At 57.3% G+C, this 25,675-nt stretch overlaps 1 protein-coding gene across 1 annotated transcript; it reads right to left on the reverse strand.

Annotated features, from left to right (window-relative positions):
- Positions 1–899: 899 nt before the first annotated feature.
- SYNGR3 (synaptogyrin 3) lies at positions 900–18,343 on the reverse strand. Its single transcript, XM_058035212.1, has 4 exons — positions 18,205–18,343; positions 9,063–9,303; positions 5,374–5,516; positions 900–2,935 (listed from the first exon to the last, which is right to left on the reverse strand). Exons 1-4 carry the CDS (start codon positions 18,301–18,303, stop codon positions 2,726–2,728), a joined length of 693 nt encoding a protein of 230 aa, XP_057891195.1. The 5' UTR covers positions 18,304–18,343; the 3' UTR covers positions 900–2,725.
- Positions 18,344–25,675: the final 7,332 nt, after the last annotated feature.

The following is a 25,675-nucleotide window of genomic DNA, read 5'->3' on the forward strand; positions in this document are numbered from 1 at the left end:
GGCAGAGCCCTGGCACGCTCAGGACAGTCCTGGCACGCTTTTGGGACAATTCTGGGACAGCCCTGGCACCCTCCTAGGATGTGGCCTGGGTGCTTACAAGGGGGTGAGTGCTGCTGTTGCACAGCTGGCAGAAAAAGAGGAGAAAAGAGGAAAATTGATGTTCCAGATCCCTGAGCCCCCAGCAGCCCAGGGTCACTGCAGCCATGGCTCTGGTTCTCCATCCACAGCCCCTTTGGGGTGTGTTTGGTGACAGCACTCCCTGCACACCCTGATGGGCACACCCAGGGCTGCCACCAGGCACGGTGACACCCAGCACTGTGGGGACACTGGGGGGACACTGTGGGGACACTGTGGGGACACTGGGTGAAGGCTCCCACCACAGCCAGGGAGTTTGGGGCTGTCCCATCCTGCCTGGTGACACGGCCTTGGCACGGCCCATGGGACACCAGCCCGGTGCCATTCCCTGGAAAAACGCTCCAGGTGTGGCTCCTGCCTGTGCCAGTGCCACCCCAGCAGAGGTGCCACCCTGCCCTGCCTGGCACGGGCACTGTGGGTGCAGAGGAGCAGGGCTCGCCTCCCTCCAGGTGCCTGTTGAGTGCTGAGGCTGACAGGTTATTTATTCCATCTCTGCTTTAACCAGGGAGCAGGTCATTTATTCCATCTCTGCTTTAATCCAGGAGCATCTCCTGTGCTGCCAGAAGCCCCCCAGCCCTTCCTCCTGCCCTGCCCTGCCCTGCCCAGCACAGCAAGGAAAAGGAAACGCTGGGAAGCTGAAACGAGCCTTGGGAAGCACCAGGAGCGGTGCTGGTGCCATCCCCGTGCCCCTGCTGCTGCTCCAGAGGTCACAGCGTGGTGGGATGTGCGTGTGGGGGCAAAGAAAGGCAATGCAGGCCTGGGGGGACATTCAGAGCGTGATATATTCAGCAGGGGGCACACGGGATGCGTCCCGCAGGCAGACACAGCTTTAGCTCTGTACGGTTACACGGAAACTCTGCAACAGTTATATCATAGTTAGAAAAAATACACTGTACCCAACGAACATTGTCTCACGTACAATCAATTTAAACATTTAAATTGATTATAATTTTGCTAAAATATTAACACAAGTACTGTTTGTGCTGCTAAAGTTTCAGTGTTCCCTCTAAGGAAAATATTGCTACAGTTCTACCGTACCCTGTATTAAAATCCTCGGGGTTTTTATTTTCTTTTCTTTCCCGGCAAATCTGACTCCACAAACCCACAAAGATCCCGGAATCCCTCGAGGCTGAGGCTGCTCTGGGCTGGGTGTTCATGGTCAGGCACCTGTGAGGGGCTGGGCACAGCCAGGACCTGGAGCCAAGGCAGGGAACGCCACGGGCAGTGACCTGGGCACGACTGGCTGCTTAATTAGTGCATTTACCTGCTGCTCGTTAATGAGCGCTCTGATCCCAGCAGCAGGACGGCAGCGACCAGGCCCTGTGGCAGGGAGGGGACAGCACAGGGGTGGCTCGTGCTCCTCTCGAGGTCACAAGGCAGTGGTGGCTCTGGAGGAGCCCCCAGGGATGGAGCTGCCACCCCCAGGCTGGGAATTCAGGTTTGAGCCCTTGGGGACACAGCCTGGAGCAGCTGCCACACGGGCAGGGAGAGCTGGCAATGGATGTTTTACACATTCCCTCCTTTCCTTTGCTCTTAGCAGCTGAACCCCCAGCCTGAGCCTCCCTCCTGGCTGCTTTTCACTGACTCTCCCCACACCAAACCCAGCGTGAGCCCACACAGGATGGATGGACTCCAATGGCCTGTGCTGCCTTCCCAGGTCCCTGCCTGAATAATCCCTCATTTCTGGAGGCTGCAGGGTGACACACGTGTCCCCACCTGGGTTCTGCTGCAGCTGCCAGATGGTGGCTGAATAAAAATACAAGTCCAATATTGCTCCTAATGGCCCTGGATGTGGAGTCTGAGCCCCTCATCTCGGTCCTCACCTCTCCAGGGTGAGGATGTGACAGCGCTGCCAACCAAAAATTCCTTGGGAATTTACAAATTTCCCAATCCCCCACGAGGAAATGAACCACAAAGTGCCACATTCCCACTGATCACAGGTTATTCCCAGTTAGCAACCAGCTCCTGCTTGTTTCCATTTCAAACAGACACTTTTTAAATCCTCAACCAGAACCTGCTGAAGCATAGAAGCCCTCTGGATACTGACCCCAACCCCGGCCTGCTGTGCCTCTAAACCAAGTTGGGAAACACCTGTTTGGATATTTGCTTTGTACAGCAAGTATATACAAAGGAAACAACACAGACAGCACTGATTTCCCCGTGGATTTGGCACTTCCCTGGAAGCTGGGCTGGGAGCTCCACGCTGGGAGCAGCCAGGGCCAGCTCTACCCACCCTCCACGGATTCTGTGTTAGCTCTGGAAGAACGAGATAAGAATTCCTCAGCTGCTGTTTGCTGAGAGGAAAAGGCATCCTGGGCTTTCCCAGCAGAGCTCGGAGGGGACATTTGGGACATTTCCTCCTCCTCCTCCTCCTCACGCACAGGCGATGCGCTACCAACCTTCCTTCCTCCCGGCTTAGAGGGAACACTGCTCTTAGAAACCCTGGGACAGGTAAGACAAGAACCAATACCACTGTACAGAATTCACTGCACAACGAGCTAATAAAGGGACCCGGCACCGAGCGGCCACGGCGGGGGGACGGGGCTGGGGACAGCGGGGCGGGACAGCGGGGCGGCCCCGCCGCGGCCCCTCAGTAGGCTGGCACTTGGTAACCTTTGGGGTTGGCCTCTAGGCTCTCGCTGAAGGGCGGGCTCTGGTAGGTCTCGGCGCTCTCCACGCCGCTGCCGCCCGGGTAGCCGGGGTACGAGGCGCTGGGCTCGGCGCCGAACTGCTCGGTGGCGAACAGCGACATGTCCGTGCCCAGGCGGTACCGCTGCAGCGCCCGCAGCGCCAGCACCACCTGCGGCACCGCCACAGACGGACGGAGGGACAGACGGACGGAGGGACAGAGAGAGACAGGGAGGGACAGGGAGGGACAGAGAGAGACAGGGAGGGATGGAGGGACAGAGAGGGACAGCGTCACACGGGGCAGGGCTGAGACCCCACTGCACCCTAGAACACACCCCAGGGCCCCGTGTCCCCCCAGCACCCCGTGTCTCACCAGCATCACCCCAGGACCCCGTGTCCCCCCAGCATCCCCCAAACCTCGCATCCCACCAGGACCCCAGGTCCTCCCAGGGTCCCCAAATCTCCAGGACCTCCAATCCCACCAGGACCCCATGTCACCCCAGGGTTCCCCAAACCCAGAACCTCGCATTCCCCAGGACACCATGTCCTCCAAGGACCCCCCCAAACCCACCAGACCTCAAATCCCCCCGGGACCCTACAGCCCTCCAGAGCCCACATTCCCCCATCACCCCATTCCCCCACCATCCCTAATCCCCCCAGCACCCCACATCCCCCATCACCCCACATCCCCCATCACCCCAAATCCTCCCAGCATCCCGCATCCCCATCACCCCACACCCCCCATTCCCTGCAGAGCACCGAGCCCACGCAGCACCCCACATGCTGCCACCCCACCCTTGCTGCACCCCAGAGCCACCCCAGCCCCAAACCCCACGGGAACGCTCCAGAGCCGTTTCTGTGGGGCAGGGGGACCCCCAGAGCTCTGCCCGGGCTGGGGGGCCCTGGCCGCGCACATCTGGCACAGCTGGCCCAAATAAACACATCTGCTGTGGGGAGGGGGAGCTGCCGAGAGCCAGCCCAGGAAAATAGGTCAGTTCTGCCGAGGCTCCTTCACCCCTTTCCAGGTTGCTGGAATTGAGGCTGGGCGGCAAAGCCGGGAGGGCCCCGAGCTCCTCTCCTTCCAGGAGGACTCATTAACAATTCAATTAGTTTGTAAATGACGTTCTGAGGAGGCTGAAAACGCCTGCAGAGGCCGGGAATGGCTTCCCAACCATCGGGATGGGGCAGGGTGACAGCGGTGTCCCCACGGCCCTCCAGGGTGGGAGCAGATGCTGATGGGATGGGGAGCATCCGTGGCAGAGATGGGGAAGAGCTGGGATTAGAGGAGATTTATTGGGATAATCACAAAGCAGGGAGCAGCTAAACTGGGGAGAACTGGAGCGAGGCTTGTGCGGGAAAGCCTGCCCTGGCTTTGCCCCCGTTCCTTGGAGGCAATGTGGAATTGGGGCACATCCCGGGGCTCTGTGCCCTGGGGAAGCTGGGGATGACCCAGAGCCACCCCTGCCTCTGCACACACAGCTCTGGGCACACATCTCTGCTGACATTCGCCTGCCATTTGCCTGCTCTGTAGTGACTTCTATGAGATCCTTTGGTGTTTCCTCACAGCTGACCCTCATCTTTGCCAGACTGCTGTTCAGCCCTTTTCCAAACTGTTCATGGATATTTTGAACATAAGATTCCTGAGGACTTTGGTACCTTTGTTTGTTACAATTTCTCCTGGTAGATGCCAGACATGCAGGGATTTCCCTTTGTCTTTGAGAGGGCTCCCAGGTGATGGAACCAGAATTATGGTGCTCATCATGCATTGAGGTGCCATTGTGATGTTCTCTCTTCTTTATTCTATTTTCCTATGTTCTGCCTTTCATGTTGTTTTTTGACTGCTGGAGAGCACCTCAGTGATGTTCTCATGGGTCTAGCTATGATAAACACCAAACATCTCCAGGTATGAGTAGCCAGCCAAGGGCTTGTTGTCATGTGTATAAAGTTAGGATTGCTCTGTCTGAGGTGCATGTGGGGGTCCAGGTGAGCTTCTCACAGCCCTGGCTGGAGTCCCCCTGCCCAGGTGGAGCTGGAAATGGGATCAAGGGGGGTTCCTAAGCCCCTTCTCCAGGTGGACAGCAGAGGGGCCAGGCTGGTGTGGCCCAGGAGGAGCTGGAAATGGGATCAAGGGGGGTTCCTAAGCCCCTTCTCCAGGTGGACAGCAGAGGGGCCAGGCTGGTGTGGCCCAGGAGGAGCTGGAAATGGGATCAAGGGGGGTTCCTAAGCCCCTTCTCCAGGTGGACAGGCTGGTGTGGCCCAGGAGGAGCTGGGAGCTCCCAAATCCCCCAGGCACCCACGGAGCTGCTCAGCGCAGAGATCTGCTCAGGGGACTCCCTGCCTCCAAGGAGGCCCTGAAACGAAGGCAGCTCGTGCCTGGCCACACGTTTTCAACAGGAACAAAACCTCCCAGCCCCGGGAGAAAGGGAAGCCTGGGGTTCCCCAGGCAGAGGAGACTGAGCCGAGCTCCCCAGGTCGGAAACCACCGGTTCCACGTGTGCAGGCTCCCCAGTGCGGCCCCTCTGCACCCACCAGGGACCACTTCTGCAAAGGCAGCCCGCCCCAGCACCCCGGGCAGGTTTCATTTCTGCTGTGGCCCCCCCAGCCCCTCACCCAGATGATGATGGAGAAGAAGGAGAAGGTGATGGCCGCCCGCGCCGCGTCCGCGCCCTGCGCGAAGCCGCGCGTCAGCGTCGTCCTCTGCCACTGGTTGGCCAGGAAGCAGAAGGCCACAAACCACAGGAAGGCCAGGAAACCTGCGGGGGAACACGTGCTTGGTGGAGATAATCAGAACTCCACAACTTTTGTGGAAGTTGTAAAGCTGGGATGTTTAGTCCAGCGCTGGGCGCGTGTGGGAATCGTTCCCCTAAAATGACCTAAAATGACATGTGTACCTCTGGGGGCTTCAGGTCCCTTTTTATCCCCCTCTCAGATACACGTGCATACAATTTCACAATAGGCTCATACATATTCATTTTTTACGAATTTCGTGTGACATTCGCCGCTAGTTCTTTATCAGAAAGAATTCCTAGGTCAGCACATCCCCCCTGGACGCCTTGGAGAGGGACTTTGCACAAGGGCACTGAATAACAGGACAAGGGAGGGTGGATTTGTATTGGATCTGGAGGAGAAATTCTGTCCTGTGAGTGTGGGGAGGCTCAGAGCAGCTGTGGCTGCCCCTGCATCCCTGGCAGTGCCCAAGGCCAGGCTGGACAGGGCTGGGAGCAGCCTGGGACAGTGGACGGTGTCCCTGGGACGGTGGGAGATGTCCCTGCCATGGCAGGGGTGGGATGAGATGGATTTTAATGCCCCTCCCAACCCAAACCATTCTGTAATTCTGCGATTCCAGGACACGTGAGAGCTCTGCTCATCCCTGCAGAGAACCCCCCTGGGCCCGTGGGGCTGAGCAGGAACACTCTGGTGATTATTTGATTATTCCTGCCTGGAAGCAAAGCTGGCTGAGCAAGATAGGGCTGCAGCTGCCCTAATTCCATCCCCAGCCACCAGCCCTGCCCAGTGCCAAGCAGCTCAGGGCACAGCCAAGGAAAAGCCAGGAGCACACAGGGCCAGCAGCAGGGGTGTGTTCCAGCTCTGCAGCACCTGGACCCTCCCATGGTGCTGCTTTCAGGGTCCCCATCGTTGCTGATGTCCCAGGTTCTGGGTGTCAGTGCACACGTGGATGTTGGGAGTGCTGAGCTGCCCAGCAGCTCCCAAGGATCATCAGCACAGCAGGGTCAGCAGCCAGGCTGTATTCCTCCTTTAAACCTCCCTTTATTCCCATTTATTCCCATTTCTCTTGCCAGTTTTCCCTAAATATGCCATAAAATGCCTGGGAGCATCCACACCAAGTGCTGGGGGTGCAGGGCTCAAGGCCTTAATTCAGAATTTGCCCCTCACTGCAGTTTCAGACACATTCCCTGTCTCCTCCTGCATGGCTGGGCCTGGGGATTCCCAACACCAGTTCTGGCCATGGAAGGAATCCTCCCCTCACAGGGAGTGAAGGTTTGGTTTCCTTTTCCAAATGACAGAACCTTCACCAAATGCAGCCAAGCCTGTCACCAAACCCACCCAAATCTCCGCATGAGCATTTTCACTTCCCTTCAGCACAGTGCCTGCTTGCCAGCACTAAAGGGCAGAGATTTACTGGGATTTTCTCCTCAAAGGTCACCCTGTAACCCAGGGATATTTTCTGTTCCTGCTGTTCCAGGGGGGCTTCTCCAGCAGCTCCTCCCTGCAATGGGAACCAGCCCCAAAACCTACATTTGTACCTCAGCCACCGCTCAGAATCACACTGGGGAAACTCTGGGAGTCAAAAACCCCGAGGTGAAACAAGAGCAGCTCCCAAAGGTTAATAATTCCCACTGTGGGAGCAGCAGGACATGGCTCAGGGACAGGGCTGGGACACGGGGCTGGCACAAGGGACATGGGGATGGCACAAAGGACATGGGGCTGGCACAAGGGACATGGGGATGGCACAAGGGACATGGGGATGGCACTGTTTAGGCTTAGGGACAGGGCTGGGGACACAAGGCTGGCACAAGAGACTGGCACTGGTTATAGTCAGGGACAGAGCTGGGGACACAGGGCTGGCATAAAGGACATGGGGCTGGCACTGTTTAGGCTCAGGGACAAGCTCTGGGACACAGGGCGGGCACAAGGGACAAGGGGCTGGCACTGGTTATAGTCAGGGACAAGGCTGGGGACACAGGGCTGGCATAAAGGACATGGGGATGGCACTGGTTATAGTCAGGGACAAGGCTGGGGACACAGAGCTGGCACTGGGGCTGGCACTGGCTGGGCTCAGCAATAAGGCTGGGGACATGGGGCTGGCATAAAGGACATGGGGATGGCACCGGTCAGGCTCGGGGACAGAGGGCTGGCACAAGGGGCTGGCACCGCAGCTGGCACTGGTTTGTGGAGGGGAAGCTGCTCCTGTGTGAAGCCCTGGACCCAGCACAGCTCGTCCTCCCTGGCACTGCTCCCCTGCCCACCGTGTGTCCCCAGTGGCACCCCGGGCTCTCAGGGGTTAAAGTGACATCATTTTAACAGCCAGCACGGCTGCGCTGGCAACTGCAGCTGCCACACCAATCCCTCCGCAGCACCGACCTTCCCATTTTGAGCCCCCAGTCCCTCCCAGTATAAACCAGTAACAGCAGCCAGGTGTGGGAGATGCTCGGACAGGAATTTCAAAACCCTCTGAGAGGGCTGAGCTGGCACCGTGGGTGAGGCCGAATGGGCAGCCCCAGCTCCTCTGATGGGGAAAGGAGGGCCAGGAAGCACCGCGGGAGATAACGATCAATTAAGGAGATAATGATCAATTAAGGAGATAATGAGCATTTAGGGGTCTGCAGACGGAGTGCAAACAGCCGGGATGTGTTCCCACCCTAATCACGGCTGGAATGCTGCACACCCTGTCCATGGGAACAGCTGGAGCAGCAGCTGGAGGAGAAGGCTGCAAATGCCGCTCTCAGCGTGGCCCTGAGGCCGTGAGCCACCCAGAGCCACCTCCCAGTCCCTGCCCAGAGGCATTGCAGGAATCGGTTCTTCCCTGGGAGCGTGGAACAGGCACAGGGTGCCCAGAGCAGCTCCGGCTGCCCCTGGATCCCTGGGAGGGTTTAACTGGCTTTGGAGCACCCTGGTCTAGCGGAAGGTGGAGCTTTAATGTCCCTTCCAATGTCCCTTTAAAGGGGAGCTTTGATGTCCCTCCCAAAAAACCATTCCAGGACTCCAGGATGGTTCTCTCCTTTCTCCTCCCATGGATCCACCCCAGGGACAGAGGGACAGGAGGCAGGGTGTGAGAGCAGTGCCAGCCCCGTGGCTGGCAGGGAGCAGAGGCTGCCAGGGTGAGGGACTTCTTTCTCAAAACCCTCTAATTTTATAGATCCCAACATCCCCCTTCTGCTGGAATCCAGGATTTCAGGCACCAAACCCCACGGAAGGGGCTGTAAAATTCATCTAACAAGGGCTGGGTGCTCTAGCACCGTGGAAATGAGCTTTGGAGCGAGGAGGGAAGGGAAGGGAAGGGAAGGGAAGGGAAGGGAAGGGAAGGGAAGGGAAGGGAAGGGAAGGGAAGGGAAGGGAAGGGAAGGGAAGGGAAGGGAAGGGAAGGGAAGGGAAGGGAAGGGAAGGGAAGGGAAGGGAAGGGAAGGGAAGGGAAGGGAAGGGAAGGGAAGGGAAGGGAAGGGAAGGGAAGGGAAGGGAAGGGAAGGGAAGGGAAGGGAAGGGAAGGGAAGGGAAGGGAAGGGAAGGGAAGGGAAGGGAAGGGAAGGGAAGGGAGACCAAAGCAGCACAGATGAGGGTACCTGAGAAGCCCAGGTCCAGCAGCACGGCCCGTTTGCGGTCCTTGACGCTGCTGATCTGCTGGAAGTGCAGGTCCAGCACGAAGAAGAAGATGCAGCCGAAGAAGGCGATGACGCCCACGGCGATGCCGTAGCTGCAGGCACTCTCATTCTCGTTGAAGATGCAGAGCAGCTCGGGGTGCTGGCTGTCCTTGTTCACGTAGCACTCGTTGACGATGGAGCCGAACACCACAATGGAGAAGATCTGCAGGAGCGGGCACAGAGCACAGCTGGCTGCTGGCACTGAACTCTGCTCCCCAACAGCAGTGACAATCCCCTCCTCAAATCCCAGCCCTGGCTCCATGGCAACGTGGCATTTGTCAGATACATCCCAAACGTGGCACTTGTCAGACACATCCCAAACGTGGCATTTGTCAGACACATCCCAAACGTGGCATTTGTCAGACACATCCCAAAACGTGGCATTTGTCAGACACATCCCAAACGTGGCATTTGTCAGACACATCCCGGCTCTGCTCTGGTTGGTGGCTCCAGGCTGCACCTGGGTGTTCCATCCTGGAACCTCCCCCTGCCTCCCAATGCCCTGCTGGGCACAGTGGAGCAAGGACCTGCTTCTCCAGACACGCTGGGCAGGGAAAGGATGCCCACATCCCCGCAGGGACTCTGTGCTGTGCCGCTCTCCGGGCCCCACAAAGCCCCTGGTGTCCCCAGGGACAGGGGACAGCTGAGCAGCTGAGCCAGGGAAGGGCTGGATGGCGGCTGGAGGGGACAGGGGACATGTGTGGGGAGGTGGCACATCTCCCTCACACTGGGAGCCTCTGATCTCATCCCTGCCAGCACCAGCAGCGCTGCTGCCTCCCTGCTGCTCCCAGGCATGCAGGGCAGAGATAAGAGGCTGTCCCTGCAGGGACAGCACAACCAGCACCAGTGTCACACAGTGTCACACAGGTGAAGCCCAGCTGGTGGCTCTCACAGTCACCTGTGTCACCTCCTGCAGCTCCCAGGGCAGCTGTGTCCCAGAGCAGGGGGAACGGAGCAGAGCCCACAGTGGGCAAACCTCCCCCGGGGCCCAACCACCCTCTAACACAGCACTGGGACAGATCTGCTCCTCTTCCTCCTCTGGGAGTCCAGCCATGGCCTGGGGCCCTGTCCCACACCCACCCCTGGCCCAGGTCAGCCCTGAGCTCCAGCCACAAGTCAGGGGCCACCCACGTCACCCTGTGGCACCTCAGGGGCCACCCACGTCACCCTGTGGCACCTCAGGGGCCACCCACGTCACCCTGTGGCACCTGCACCCTGCTCCTCCTGGCGCTGTGCTTGGGGAGCGCTTGGTGATTTATTAAAAATATGGCGGCAGCATCATCATCATATCATCATCATCACCATCTTCATCCCCATCATCATGACCATCATCACCCTCATCGTAACCATCACCATCACCACCATCATTGTCACCACCTTCATCCCCACCATCCTCATCCTCCTATCACCATCATCCCCGCCATCACCATCCTCATCGTCCCCATCCCCACCATCCCCACCCTCCTCATCCTCACCCAGGAGGGGCCGTGTGTAAGGCACAAACAACAACAACAAACAGCCCGAATCGTTTTCCCAGGGCTTTGGCGGCAGCTGTAACATCGGCAGTTGTAAAAATCTGCTCATAAATAATGCAGAATTGTTATTTACCATCAGAAATAGCAGCAGCACGGATGGAGCAGGCCCTGGGAAGGAGTAATGTGATTCTGGAAAACATGAATAATTGAGGAGCTCTGATTCCACACCATCGCTGCTGGGGCAGGGCAGCAAACCTGAACTCAGCTGCTCTGAGAGGTTCCACTCATCCCCCCAGGATTATCAGCCTGCTCCAGGCTCGTGGGGACCTGCTGCAGCCCAGAGCCCTGTGAGGAGGGGGAGCTCCCATAAATATCCCATAAACACAACTCAGGATGGCCCAGCACAGGTGTGGGGTGCCTGCACCAGCTTTGCACACCTGGGGCTCTCAATGTTGATTTTTTTTTTTTTATTTTAAATGATGTCTTATCACTTAATTTCCAGTTCCAAAGGGTTTTGGAAAGCAGAGCATCCTTCCTGCTGCCAGGCAAGCCAAGTGGCTCAAACCATGAGACACAAGCACATTTTAATGTACAAAACACAGCACAGGCAGCTTTTCCTTGGGAGGCCAAAGGAGCCGCAAATCCCAAGGGCACACATTTGATAGAGGAGCTCAAACCATCAGCACTGCCTGGAATATTCCTGTCACATCGTGCCTTGCCACGGGTTACCCCTCCCTCACCCCAGGATTGTAATGTTATGGTTTTTCTTTAAAAACCCACTGGTGCTGGTGAAACGTTTTAATGAGAATAAATTTGGCGTTGTCTTTCTAAGTTTGGATGAAAAAGTGCTTTTATTTTAGGAAAACGTGGGTGGATGAAATAAATGTGGGCAGGGAAATAAACCCCCTGTGTTTTTTCTGAAGCTCCCACAGTACAAGAGCATTTCCCCATCACCTTCACAAACCACAGCGGCTCAGAGCCCCAAGCAGCTCATCAGAGACAGAAAGGGAAAACACAGGGTCAGATTTTCCACTGTGAGCGAGGCCCGGTGGCCTGAGCAGCATCTCAGAGGATTTGCCTGCACAGGACACTTCATTTTCCATCTGAACAACCCAACTCCACCAGCAGCAAATTCTGCTTTTCCTGGCTGAGCCGGTGCAAGGTTAAAAAGTGTGATTCTAAGCAAGAAGAGACATCTCTGCAGGCCAGGCAGCATTTCTGTGACACAGGGCAGTGGGACAGACAGTGGAACAGGACAGTGGGACAGGACAAGGGGATAGAACAGTGGGACAGTGGGACAGGACAGTGGGACAGGACAATAGGACAGTGACACAGGACAGTGGGACAGGACAAGGGGATAGAACAGTGGAACAGTGGGACAGGACAGTGGGACAGTGGGACAGGACACTGGGAGGGGACAGTGGGACAGTGACACAGGACAGTGACACAGGACAGTGGGACACTCTCTCTGCTCAGAGGGTGGGCAGGCCCTGGCACAGGGTGCCCAGAGCAGCTGTGGCTGCCCCTGGATCCCTGGCAGTGCCCAAGGCCAGGCTGGACAGTGGAAGTGTCCCTGCCATGGCAGGGGTGGCACTGGATGGGCTTTGAGGCTCCTTCCAGCCCAAACCATTCAGGATTCTGCTGGATCCATCGGGCAGAGCCCAGGGTGCCCGGGTGCAGACACCTCTCAGAGTGGATGGAGCTGGAGCTGTGCCTGCCCTCCCTCCAGCCCATTTTGCCATCTGGAGGATGCTGCTGCCCAGCCTGCCTGCCCTTCTCCTGGGGCTGTGCTCTGCAGATCCCCATTCCCCCTGAAGCACCAGCAGCCTGCACCCCAGCACACAAACAGTTTTCTCCCTGCTGCTTTCAGCTTTGTGCAGCCCATCCCCTGACGTGTGCTTCAGGAGATCCCTCAGCCCGAGCAGAGGCAGGCGAGGAAAGCAAGCAGCATCAGCACAGATCAGGGGAGCAGGAGCTGGGAGCTCCGGTGTGAGCTGTCAGCCATCTTAAGGTGAGCATTTCCCACTGCTCACGAGCTGCTCTGGCACTTGGGGCCTATAAAAAACACCAGCAGAAGGTGTGGGGTGCCAGGAGACTGCAGAGCCTGGGTTTGGTTACACACACAGATCCTTGTCGGCATGGAGGAGATGGAATCCACGAGGAGAACAGCCCAGAGCTCATCTCCCACAGGTGCAGAGAGCCAGGCCAAGCTCTGGAGATCCCTCAGTGCCCCCCAAACCCCTCCTGAGATCCCTCACTGCTCCCAAACCCCTCCTGAGATCCCTCACTGCCCCCAGACACCTGGAGATCCCTCACTGCCCCCAAACCCCTCCTGAGATCCCTCACTGCCCCCAAACCCCTCCTGAGATCCCTCAGTGCCCCCCAAACACCTGGAGATCCCTCAGTGCCCCCCAAACACCTGGAGATCTCTCAGTGCCCCCAAACCCCTCCTGAGATCCCTCAGTGCCCTCAAACACCTGGAGATCCCTCACTGCCCCCAAACCCCTCCTGAGATCCCTCAGTGCCCTCAAACACCTGGAGATCCCTCACTGCCCCCAAACCCCTCCTGAGATCCCTCAGTGCCCTCAAACACCTGGAGATCCCTCACTGTCCCCAAACCCCTCCTGAGATCCCTCACTGCCCCCAAACCCCTCCTGAGATCCCTCACTGCCCCCAGACACCTGGAGATCCCTCAGTGCCCCTCAAACACCTGGAGACCCCTCACTGCCCTCAAACCCCTCCTGAGATCCCTCACTGCCCCCCAAACCCCTCCTGAGATCCCTCAGTGCCCCCCAAACACCTGGAGATCCCTCACTGCCCCCCAAACCCCTCCTGAGATCCCTCACTGCCCCCAAACACCTGGAGATCCCTCACTGCCCCCCAAACACCTGGAGATCCCTCACTGCCCCCCAAACCCCTCCTGAGATCCCTCACTGCCCCCAAACCCCTCCTGAGATCCCTCACTGCCCCCAAACACCTGGAGATCCCTCACTGCCCCCCAAACCCCTCCTGCTCCGCTCCCTGCCCATCCCAGAGGGAAGGAGTCCCCACCAAATGGGAAAGGAAAACAATTCAGGTCAAATTAGCAGAGGCCAAATCCTGCTTAGCAGCGGGCATTTCCCTAATTCCCTGTAAGCCCCGGGCAGTGCACGGGCCTGGCACGGATCCCCTGGCACGGATGCCCTGGCACAGATCCCCTGGCACAGATCCCCTGGCACGGATCCCCTGGCACGGGGGGCACTCAGCCCCTGCTCCCCCTGCAGTTCATCCTCACAGGGGTTTCCAGCACTGATCTGCACCATTTTGGGGGCTGTGAACCAAAGCTCAGCTTTAGGCCCTGCAGATCTCCCACCACGGAGATGCCACCCAGGGAAGGCCTCTGTGGGTGCTGGCACAGCAAGAGGGGGCTGATGCTGCCTGTAATGGGTTTAGGGCCACCTCCACCAGGCTAATCAGCTTGGGAGGATGTCTGTTGATGGCCACATGACTGATTTTTCCTCAATTACTTTTTCTGATGTGGCAAGGGATGCTGGCTGAGACACGGCGCTCATTCAAGGCTCCCAATCTCGCCCTGCAATCTGAGCACATGGCACAGCAGCAGGGCTTGAAACCAGAGATGACAGAGCATGACAATTCAGAGCCATTCCAAGCTCAGATGCAGCAGAGCTCCCCCATAATTCCATTACCAAAATGTTGAGTTTAAGTTCTGCCTTTAATCCACAGCCTGCAGAAAGAGACAATTAAGGCAGAAATCTGATGACCCTTCTGAAAAGCGGTCAGGACTGGAGTCTGAGGCTGCTCAGATCATGGTAATGGCTCTGAGCACTGCTGGGGCTCCTGGAGTGCCAGGGCAGCCTTGGAGCTCTTCCCTGAGAGCCCTGAGAGCTCAGGAGTCAGTGAAACCCCTGAGGAACCATCCAGAGCCCATCCCCTGCACCTCTGCTGAGCCCCAGCGAGGCTGGGATGGGATAAAGGGATCCATGGGATGGGATAAAGGGATGAGATGGGATGGGATGGGATGGGATGGGATGGGATGGGATGGGATGGGATGGGATGGGATGGGATGGGATGGGATGGGATAATGGGATCCATGGGATGGGATAATGGGATGGGATGGGATGGGATGGGATGGGATGGGATGGGATGGGATGGGATGGGATGGGATAAAGGGATGGGATGGGATGGGATGGGATGGGATGGGATGGGATGGGATGGGATGGGATGGGATAATGGGATCCATGGGATGGGATGGGATGGGATGGGATGGGATGGGATGGGATGGGATGGGATGGGATGGGATGGGATGGGATAAAGGGATGGGATGGGATGGGATGGGTGAGTCAGGAGGATGAGGATGCACTGCTGGGACCCAGCACTGAGCTTCTCCTGCTGCCCTGCATGGAATCACAGGAATCACCGAAAAAGTTTATTGCTGAAAATATTTTCCAAAAGTGCTTTTAAAAAGCGAAGCTAAGCCTGTGTTAAGTGAACAGTTGCCCTGGGGAGCTGAGTGGCCACTTGAAAGGCTGGCTGGCACGGGCAGGGACAGAGACAGGAGCTCATGGTTCTGCAGGCAGCCCTCGTGAATATCGACTCTGTTTGGCTGTGCAGAAAATGTCTCAAAAGGAAACCACAAGAGCGATCACATCTTCATCTGACAAACTGCATCAGACAGAGGGGGAACAGATGAATGAGGAACTGTTAAATGGTTCTTTCCAGCTTTTGATTTCGCAGCTCGAGGCAGGAGCGGTGTTTTTCCCCCTCAGATACTCAGAATTGCTCTCTCAGGGGGAGGCAGAAGCAGGAATCCCCTTTGGGCACCGCTGACATTTGGGGATTTCTGTGCCGGTCACTGTTCACCTGCCAGCCCCCCACATGTCTGCCAGCACAAGGCGGCCTCTGGAGCTCCAGAAAAGAGAACTGGACCTTCCTTTGGTGCTGGGAAGCCCCAGCAGTGGCCATCACCCACAGCAGACGGGGTCACCCACCTCGGGCACTGGGGCTGGCCCCAATCCTGTGGGGTTTCTCCATCACCCCCGCCCAACCCAGCCCATGCTGGCAGCCCTTCCTTCCCCGGGAGAGGCTGAGCCCACACCCAGAGCAGGGCTGTGGCATCCAGCTGTGGGATCCAGCTGTGGGATCCAGCTGTGGGATCCAGCTGTGGGATCCAGCTGTGGGATCCTGCTGCTCGGGGTAACCAGGGCACTGAGCTGCATCACCGAGGCACAGGAAGGAAAACCACGTGAGAAATCCCAGCCCAAAGCTGCCCCCAGCCCAGCAAACACCCACCGTGGCTGCTCCGTGCAGCTCATGCCCCTGGGAGGGCAGGCAGGGAGCCCTGGCAAGGTCTGGCAATCAGGGATGGCACCTGGGCATCGGCTCCAGCTCCTGCCCTGCCACCAGCGCGGTGCCACCACGTGCCACAGCACTGCCACCCGCCCAGGACAGCGGCAGGAAGGCAGCAGGGACCCCAGCAAAGCTTTGGGTGTCTCTCCCACCCAGTTTCTCTGTGCTGGCACGGGTTTGGGCTGGCACAGGGCACAGCAGCAGCAGGGCAGTGCTGAGAGCGCAGCCCCAGCTCACACTGGGCAGGATCACAGATGCTGAACTGGTTTTACACACGGGAAACTGGGCTGGGACACCAAACTGGGGCTCTGAACCCTCAGGCTGGATAAACCCTGACCCTGATAAACCCTCCCCCAGCCCACTGCAAAGGGCAAGAGCTCCCTTTTTGCTCCGTGGGCTTTGGGCAGCTCTGAACGCTGCAAACACTTCTGGGATGGCAGCATGGCAGCATGGCAGCATGGCAGCATGGCAGCATGGCAGCATGCTCATCCCAGTTGGTGCACACTGCTGGCCCTGCACCTGTCTGGAGTTCAGCTGGTGCATTTCTGTGGCTGGGAGCACTCGTTTGTCACTGATTTCCTGGGAGCACAGAGCCAGGAGAGTGGTGATGGGATTCAGCCCTTCACCCCTGAGTAAACCACTGAGTATATACAGGAATATCTCCTAAACTGGGGTTTTTGTTTTGTACCTACATTCCATACTCCGGTCCTGCTTCCCAGCAGAGTCCAACCCCCTCCATCCAACAAGGACGGGGAGCCCTCTGGATGCAGGGTGACACATTTATTTTAGGATTTTATGGGGGGCTGAACTCACCAGACTGATTTAACTGTACCCAAACCCTACAGCACTGCCAGCAAGGAGGATCCAGACCAAGTTCTCTTCTAGGAAACAACTTCTACCCTGGGCCTCAACCCTGCCCAAAATGCCCCAAGATCCACACCAAGATCCACACCCCATCCATGGATCCTGACGCCCCAGATCCATCCCTGGCCCCGTTTTCCCCCATCAATGGCGCTGTGGGCCTCCTGCAAGGCCTGGGAAGGACAGCAGCTCCCCTCAGGCTCACACTGCAGCGTGTGGTTCCACTCTGAGCATGTGACTGCAGCTGGAACCGCTCATGTGCTGCTGCTGGGGCCTCTCCCAGGGCAGCCCAGGCCGCAGAGCCCCTCGGTGCCAGGGCTGTGCCCGCTGGCAGGAGGGCAGCTGGGGATGGCTGCGCCTCCCAGCACGGCTTGGTGAGCCCCCTGCCTCGCTGACACGGTGACACAGGGCCAGCACAGGTGTGACATGGGCGAGGACGAGCCCCAGGCTCAGCCCCCAGCCCCCAGCCAAGCGCTGGAGCCAGGTGAGAGCCGGGCAGATGGCACATCCTTCCCGCAGCGGGGTTTTTGGGAAGGACCTGGCATTCCTGACCTGCCAAGGCCCTGCACACCTGCAGATCTCAGCAAAAGCCAGGCTGGGGGAGGCAAATCAGGGGCTGTGCTGAGCCCTGGGCATCGGGGCACCACGGCCCCGGGGGCACCCCGGGCAGGGACCACCACAGCCTTCCCTCAGCCCTGCACTGCCCATTCCACCTCCTGCTCACACCGGGAATTCACAGATGGGAACGTCCAACGAGCACGACACCCTCTGGGCAGCACGGGGGAGCTGGGCAGGGCCGGCTCCCGGATTTCTGTCACACACACGCATGCACGGAGCGTGGAAGGCAGGAAAATGTCCTCTGCCGGCGGCTCCGAGCCGCATCCTCCGGCACCGCACGGCAGCGGGGTAGCGGCGCATCCCGGCCCCGTTCCCGGGGAAACTCCGTGCCCGCGGGGCTGGGCAGCGCCCGCCGCACCGGCACCGGGAGCGGCTCCGGGAGCGGCACCGGGAGCGCAGCGAGCACCGGGAGCGCACCGAGCACCGGCAACGGCACCGGCAGCGGCACCGGCAGCGGCACCGGCAGCGCCCGCCGCACCGGCACCGGCAGCTCACCGAGCACCGGCAGCTCACCGAGCACCGGCAGCGACACCACACCGGCGCCGCACCAAGCACCGGGAACGATGTACCGGCTGCGATGCACCTGAGCTGCCCATCGCCCCGGCAATGCCCATCGCCCGGGCGCTGCCATCATCAGGCACTGCCATCACCCGAGCACTGCCATCGCCCGAGCACTGCCATCGCCCGGGCGCTGTCCCCGCACCGGGCGCTGTCCCCGCACGGCCGCTGCCCATCCCCGCGCTCCCGCGGCCGTTCGGCCTTACCCAGGTGGTGACCCGCAGCAGGGTCTGCGGCTGCTTGAGGAAATCCACGGGGTCGATGGCCGCCCCCGCCCGGCCCGCTCCGAAGGACGCTCCTTCCATCTTCCCCCGCTCCGCGCCCAGCCGAGCCCCGCCGCGCGCGCCCCGCGCCGGCCGCGCGCCCGCCCGCCCCCCCCGCGCCCCTCCCTCGTGGGCTCGTCCGCAGCGCCGCGTGCGGGCGGCGGGAGGAACCACCCGTGGGGTGAGGGGGGGGCACAGGGGGCGGTGGGCACGGGCAGGTGCGCGCGGCCGGCGCGGGGCGCGCTCCCGGCGCTGAGAGCCCGAGATGAGCCCCCGACACCGGGATGGGGCTGTGGGCACCGTGACAGTGAGACGGGCACTGTCACTGAGCTGTGGGCACGGGAGAGGTGACACTGTGACAGGCACTGTCACCAGGATGGGGCTCTGGGCACTGTGACACTGTGACAGGCACTGCACTGTCATCAAGCTGTGGGCACGGGCACTGTGCCAGTGGGACAGGCACTCTCACCGAGCTGTGGGCATGGGAGAGGTGACACTGTGACAGCTGCTATCACCGGGATGTGGGCAAGGGCACTGTGACAGTGGGACAGGCGCTGTCACCCAGCTGTGGGCACTGTGACAGCCGCTGTCACCCAGCTGCGGGCACGGGCACTGTGACAGTGGGACAGGCACTGTCACTGGGATGTGGGCACGGGCACTGTGACAGTGGGACAGGCGCTGTCACCCAGCTGAGGGCATTGCCACCATGGCACAGCTGTGCCAGTGTCACTGTGCTGTGGCCATGGTCACCATGCTGTGGCCATGTCACTGTGCCATGGCTGGGGACACCACGGAGCAGCCGGGACACCTTGTCACTGCCAGGGTCACTATGCTGTTCCAAGAATGACCATCCTAGGTCATGGTGCTGCTTTTGGGGACAGCAGGGGTGGGGTGTCCTTGCCCGGGTCACCATGCCACGCCAGTGTCACCAGGCAATGGCGACGGCTCCCTGTGAGCAGCTGGGCTGTTGGCAGGAGGGCAATGCCATGGTCTAGAGCACAGGGAGATGACCACGCTGCTCAGCTCACCTCTGCTGTGGGCACTGAGCCTAAAATAAATCCCTTCTGTGTGCAGACCCCCAGAAAGGGCGGCTGTCACCCTTTGGGGACCCTCAGAGGCCCTGCAGCCGGGACAGCTCTCAGACCAGGGCCAGTGGCCGAGAGCAGAGGGCGAGGTTCGGCTGGTTTTGCTCTTTGCTGTTGCACACCCAGAGCTGCTGCAAGAAAAGGGAAGTGAAAATGGAGGGGGCTGACCTCTCGCTTTCCTCATGCACGGAAGGAGCCGCCCAGAGCTGCCGTGGGACGGGAGGAGGCCAAGCCCCATCCCTGCTCCCTCCCATGGACACCAGCAAGGAGGAAAAGGAGGCAGCTCAGAGGGAAACCCCCGATGAGTGCGGATGTCGGGAGTTCCCCCCGCGGCTCCAGGCCCGTGTCCCGAGCTGGTTTTGAGCGATGCTGATCCCGGTTCCATAGCTACCGATGCCATGACAACCCTGACATCATCCCCGCTCCGGACGGGAAAGGCGCAGCCGGGAGGAGCCACCCGCCCTGCTGGCCCGGGCTCTGGGGCTGGGACTGTGGGGCTGGGGGCTCTGGGGGCTTCTCCTGCCCCCACACAGCTTCCCTGCCCCTCTGCAGCCCCATTGCCCCGGCAGGGACCCTGTCACTGCCCCAGCACACGGGGTACCTGTGGGGCAGGTGTGTCACACCCCTCACACATGATGCAGCCCCAGAGCCAAGGATTGCCGGGCGCTGGATCCTGTCCCCAGCCCCTCTTGGCCCTTTGCTGCTTTGTCAGTGTGTTCTTTCTGGCAGGTTGGGATCGGGGTTTAACTGTTGAAGCTCGTAATGGTGCCACGCAGTTTTTCTCAATTACAGGTGAGTCATCATCTCTCCAGGTCTATTTCTGACGCGCAGCAGGAAAAGCAGAATTCAGGCCTTCATTCCTCAATGTCACCAGCTCAGGAACCAGCACATTTTTCTAGGCAAAAAAACCCACAATGGCCATGAAGAAAATGACAGGTTGGTCCCTCCTGCTTTCTGCTGGCAGGATGGCTCGTGGAGCTGGCCAGGGATGGGAGCCCAGTGCCAAGAGCATCACTGCCAGCTCATCCCTGAATTGCAGGGCAGGAACAAAGACCAAATTAACTTGAAGGGATTACCCGAGGTGGGGTTTTCAGTCAGCCTCAGCAGTTTAGCAGCAGCTGTTTCAGCATCCTCAGAAATCCTTTTCATGCTTTGGGCACAAACCATCCCAAGCCCACCAGCCCAGAGTTCCTGGCATGGCTGCCCTGCTCCTCCAGGGTGGCCAGGGCCAGGGAAGCAGAGTGTCCCAGGGATGCTGCACAGGGAATCAGCTCGACCTCTGGGCTCTGCTCCTGATTTTCTGATGATGTTGGGAAAAACACTTCTTTCTCCTTCTAACCTGTCTTGCCCAGCTCATCTGTCCCAGCTGGAATTGTTGGACAATGCAAAGCCCAATAGAGCAGGACACTGCCTGGATCTTTGAAATGTTACCCTGGAACAAATCATGACCATTTCCAGACAGGTATGGGCTTTATAACCTTCCAGGCACTGAAATTTCTGCTCCTAAACTCGTCCTTTCTTTGGGGTTCATCCCCCAACTTCTGCAGCGTGCAGGGTTTAAAGAACCATTGCCCACATCGTGGGGTGCCAGTTTTCTCCCCCTGCTCCAGCCCAGACAGAGCACAGGAGCTATCTCCAGCCCACATACAAACTGTCTTTCTGCCTCGCTTCCTATTGCTGCAGATCAACAGATACACAGAGCCAGCCAATAATGGGGAAGGATATTGCAACTTCCACATTTTCCCCATCAAACAGAGAACAGCAGTGTTTGGAAATGGCCCTTCCCAGAGCGTTTGTTTGATTTGAACAAGTTTTGTCTCTGTTTACCATTCCCACTGGATTTCAGGGACAGGGAACAAGGACAGGAAGCAAACAGAGCAGCACATAGACAACTGCCCAAGAGCTGCCCATGTCTTTATTTTACATGAATTTAATTAAAGGTAGTGGAAAACCTCTATTTGCTTTCTGCTTCTTCTGGTCAAGCCAACTTCTTGTCTTTGTCTCTATCACAAAAAAACACATCAGGTTTTCTCAGGGCTAAGTATGTGGACATGAACAACCTGGAGGAGACAAGATGCGGGGCTTCCTCCTTCTTCAAAACCTGTTCCAATGAGCCCAATACCCTGTAGGATACCCTGGGAGGGGCTCCAATGAGACCTTGGAGCCTTCTCCTCTCCAGGCTGGAGACCCCCGGCCCTCCCAGCCTGGCTCCAGCGCAGAGGGGCTCCAGCCCTGGGAGCAGTGACCCCAACAGATCCATGTTTTCCTCGTGTGTGGGGTCCCAGAGCTGGACAGAGTGCTCCAGGTGGGGAAAGCAAGGTGAAACCGCCTTGCTCTGGGAGCAGCTGCCCCAGAGCGTGTTTGGAGTGAGCAATGCCAGCGTGCAGGACACAGCCTGGCTGCAGAGCCTGGACAAGGCAGCTGGGCAGGCTCTGGACACGGATTCCAGCAGCTCCCCATGGTCTGAGCTGGCCCTGGCACGGGCGTGGGTGGGAAAACAGCTTGTCCTTCACATTCCCCGGGCAGCAGGCTTGCAGCAGCACTTGGAGAGATGCTTAGTTGTTGCTCTGAAATGCTTTGCTTGCCCTTCATTAGAGCTTGGCTGACGCTGCTTTTGGCCATCAAGTGAGGAAATGAAAATGAGTTGATGGGAGTATTGAGGAGAGCTTAGAAGCCCATAGGGCCCAGGGGCAGGGAGAATGGGCTCCTGATGAGCAGTACCTTAGCCCACTGTCATAGAAAGCTCTTCATGCTTTCCACACTAAAAATATCTGGATCATCCATTAGCTGGTTACTCATCTGCTTGTGAAACATTTCTCAGGTGGGATTCAGCACTTACTGTACGTGGATAAACCCAGGATAAGAGTGCCAGAAAAACCTGTGGAAAACTTTGCTGACTGAAATCACTGAAGGAAGGTTGGGGTAACAGAGCTCAGTGAGCTGAGGCAGCACTGGCTTTGAACAGGGGATTGGTGTCTCAGTGCTTGCGTAAAACCCAAACTGAACCCAACCCCAAAGGGTTTCAAAACTCCTCTCAGGGGTGCAGCCGTGGCCTCAACACCTCAGGAGGGAACTCAGCCTCTGCTCCCCCAGCACGAAAATTTCGGGGCTTTTGGCAAACCAGAATCTAATCCGATTCAGCCACTGCTGCCCACCTTGGGAGCAGCTACCGGCTCCCCCATTTTCCCCTTGAAAAAGGGGAACAAGGTCTTTGCTGTCCCAAACTGGCCTCCCTAGGAGCACACCATGCTGGGACGTGCCAACCAACAGCTGACATTGGTGCCTGTCACCTGCAGCTGTGCACAGGTGAGCAGAGCTGACAGGTACAAGGACGTGGGGCAGCTCAAGCCATACTGGGCGTGAAGAGCATCCACAGCTACACCGAGCTTTGCTGCCAAAATACACTGAAAATAAGAAAAGCTTTGTTTAACTGAACACAGCCCCAACAGGTCCTCAGATTCACGAGCAGGATGCGACCTGATGGAAAAGAGATTTGTGGGATGGATGGAGATGAGGGATTTTATAAGTGTGAACGTTCTCAGGCCCAGGCTTGTGCAGCACAAGCCCATTAAAACACCCTCTCTGAAAGAGATTTTCATAAACAGGAAATACAGGCAAAGGCTGCCCTAACAGCTATTTTTATCCCCTTATGCAGAAATGAAAGTGGAGCTGCAGAAGAAGAAGTGACTTACCTGGTGTCTAGCAAGAAGCTTATGACTAAAAAAGAACTGAATTTTGATCTCTAGAGCCTCCAGCCACGTGCTCTGGCCACAAAGGCATTGTCTTTTATTCCTTGTATATCTTTCACACCATCTAAGCAGCAGAACATGAGGCACAGTCACAGAATCCACTTTCTTTTTTATTTTTTTTATGTACATCTGGATGGAAAAAGCAGGGAAAGCCCAGCTTTGCCTGACCATATTCACAATTCACAGGGCAAGTCTCCACCCAGCTGTGGGACTCGAGCTTAGAACTAAAGCTTGGTGTTCTGGGGAACATGGAAAGTTTAGGGGCTACATGAAATGCCTGGTGGGACAGACATTAAATTAACTGGAAACAGCATTTTATTCTACTTCCAAGTGCAGATTTCAGTGGCAGGCAGAGGAGTAACACATCCCTCATTTTGGTAAATATAAAAGAGGCTTGCACACTCGTTCAAAAAGTAATTGAAGACACCAAGATCTCCTCCCAAAGTCACAGGAAAGGGACGAGGATGAGGTAAAACACTTGGTATCCAGAGCAGTCTTGTTCCAGAGATGGGTAAGAGGTGGGAAAGTCAAGGAAATGCAAGGAAGTGCAAGGAAATGCAAGGAAATACATGGCAATACATGGAAATACATGGAAATACAAAGCAATACAAGGAAATACACGGCAATACATCCTCTGTTGCCCTCTACTGTTGGCTTGGTCAGATGTGGAGGGAATTTTCCCGGTACCTCCCCATAGGAAGCACACTGCAGCCAGGAACAGAAGCCAAGGAGAATCACGGGATGTGCTGGATGGGAGGGAAAACTGGGACCAGGAGGGAAAACTGGGATCAGGACGGGGCTTCTGGATTTGGAGTGCTCGGGAGGAAAAGCATCAGCCTGCACTAGCACAGCACGTGGGAGGGGAGGGCACCTTTCCATAGGAAGCAAGGGCAGAACTGGGCAGGTGCCAGTGCCAGGGAGCCCTTTAGGGTGCCAGCCCGTGCCAGGTGCTGAGCCCAGAGAAATGCCAGCAAACTTTCGGGGCTGGATCAGCCACCCCTCAGCAGGACTGTCACATGCCAAGGGGAACACAGCCCAGCAAAGGCTGGTATGGATGGTCCCTGTGGGTCCCTTCTGGCTGAGGATATTCTGCGATTCTACTTGTGGAAATCTTAACAGCGGTTACAAATGTTCAGAAATGACAGAAAAATCACCTCCATCTGGGCTGGGGGTTATTTTACATGCATCAGCACAGAGTAGGGTACAAACCCCATTTATCTTCAGCAAACAGCCTTTGTTCACAGTTTTGCAGAAGATGCCAGCTAGCATCACCCCTCAGCTCCCTGCACTGTGATTAACAGCTGAACTGAGGGCTGGCCAGCCTGGAACCAGGGTCTGGTGCTCATCAACACTTCCCTGTGGGACTGACCCAGAGCAGTGCCCCAGCTGGCCCCAAGGCTGACTCTTACCCCCTTGGATTACAATTTAACTGATTTGTCTCCGTGCCATTATTTGTGGTTTGCTTTCCATGTTTTATTACTTTTCCCATTACCCTGCAAAATGAAGAGTTGACTTTACATCACCTTGTTGGCTGTGCTTAATCCTGTCTTCAAATAATAGTGGACAGCTCCTCTCCATCCTTCAGACAAAAGCCCTGAGCAGCCATTCCAGGAACGGAATAAAACCCCAACAAAATCAGTGCTTAGAGGGAAAGGAAAGAAAATCCTAAAAAATCCAAAGCCTTCCCTCTCCAAGCCTGTAAAACTCCAACAGGAAGGATCTCCCACACTGCCTGGAACAGACTGAAGCAGAGAAAACAAAGCAACTCTTGGGAATCCTTCTGCAAACAGGAGCCTGCGTACGCCCAACGCACTGCAAAGGAACAGCTAATCCCTGGAAAAATGTCAAAGGCACAGCGCTGCTCCTGCCAGCATCTGCAAGCCTGCCTGCCATCCGTGGAACAGATGATTCCCCCAGGGCTCCCTGCTCTTTGCTTTTGGGCAGGGAATAAAAATTCAAAAAAAAAAAGAAGGAAAAAAAGCAAAGCACGGTTTGAATGCAAACCATTCTGGAAACAGAGCAGTTTGGGAAGCTGCAGGGTTGGTCAGGCTCCTGTCACACAGCAGCAGCTCTTGAGCAAGGTCCCACAAGCCCCTCAGGCAGCTGTTGACTCTGTTCTTCCTCACAAGGGCTCCTTGCATGGAGAGGAAGCAGCTTCCCCGTTCCAGGCAATGGGATTGCCAACCCTGCCCCTCAGGGATGCCACCCTGCTCCAAACCAGCAAGAGCTGAGCTACTCCCAACTCTAATGCTGCCCCTCACGCTGTCAGCAAGCCAAAAAAATCACTGGCATCCCATAAAATTCCCACTGTTCCCCATATAAAAGCAAATTCTGACCTGACAGAATTCCTGTCAAATTCCTGCATTTTTGTAGGGCCAACAGAGAACTGCATCAATTCAACAGCACAAGAGGGAAGGACCAGGAGCAGCCCCAGCTTGTCTGATCAATCCACACAGAATCACACAATTTACCCGAGCCACCAAACTATAATATACACATATATAATTATATTTATATCTATATCTTGTTTTTTATATATAACAGTAGTACCTTGGCATGCAGAGGTTGGACCCACCAGCT

Source organism: Melospiza georgiana, chromosome 16, assembly GCF_028018845.1.
Source record: "Melospiza georgiana isolate bMelGeo1 chromosome 16, bMelGeo1.pri, whole genome shotgun sequence".
Lineage (NCBI taxonomy): Eukaryota > Metazoa > Chordata > Aves > Passeriformes > Passerellidae > Melospiza > Melospiza georgiana.

Bases quoted from the DNA above. Each gene is read 5' to 3' on its own strand.
- SYNGR3 (XM_058035212.1), bottom strand. From the start codon at position 18,303: ATGGAAGGAGCGTCCTTCGGAGCGGGCCGGGCGGGGGCGGCCATCGAC. The intron at 9,304-18,204 runs GTAAGGCCGAAC...CCGCTCCTGCAG, and splicing joins TGCTGCGGGTCACCACCTGG to ATCTTCTCCATTGTGGTGTT. The intron at 2,936-5,373 runs GTGAGGGGCTGG...GCGGTGCCGCAG, and splicing joins TCTTCTCCATCATCATCTGG to GTGGTGCTGGCGCTGCGGGC.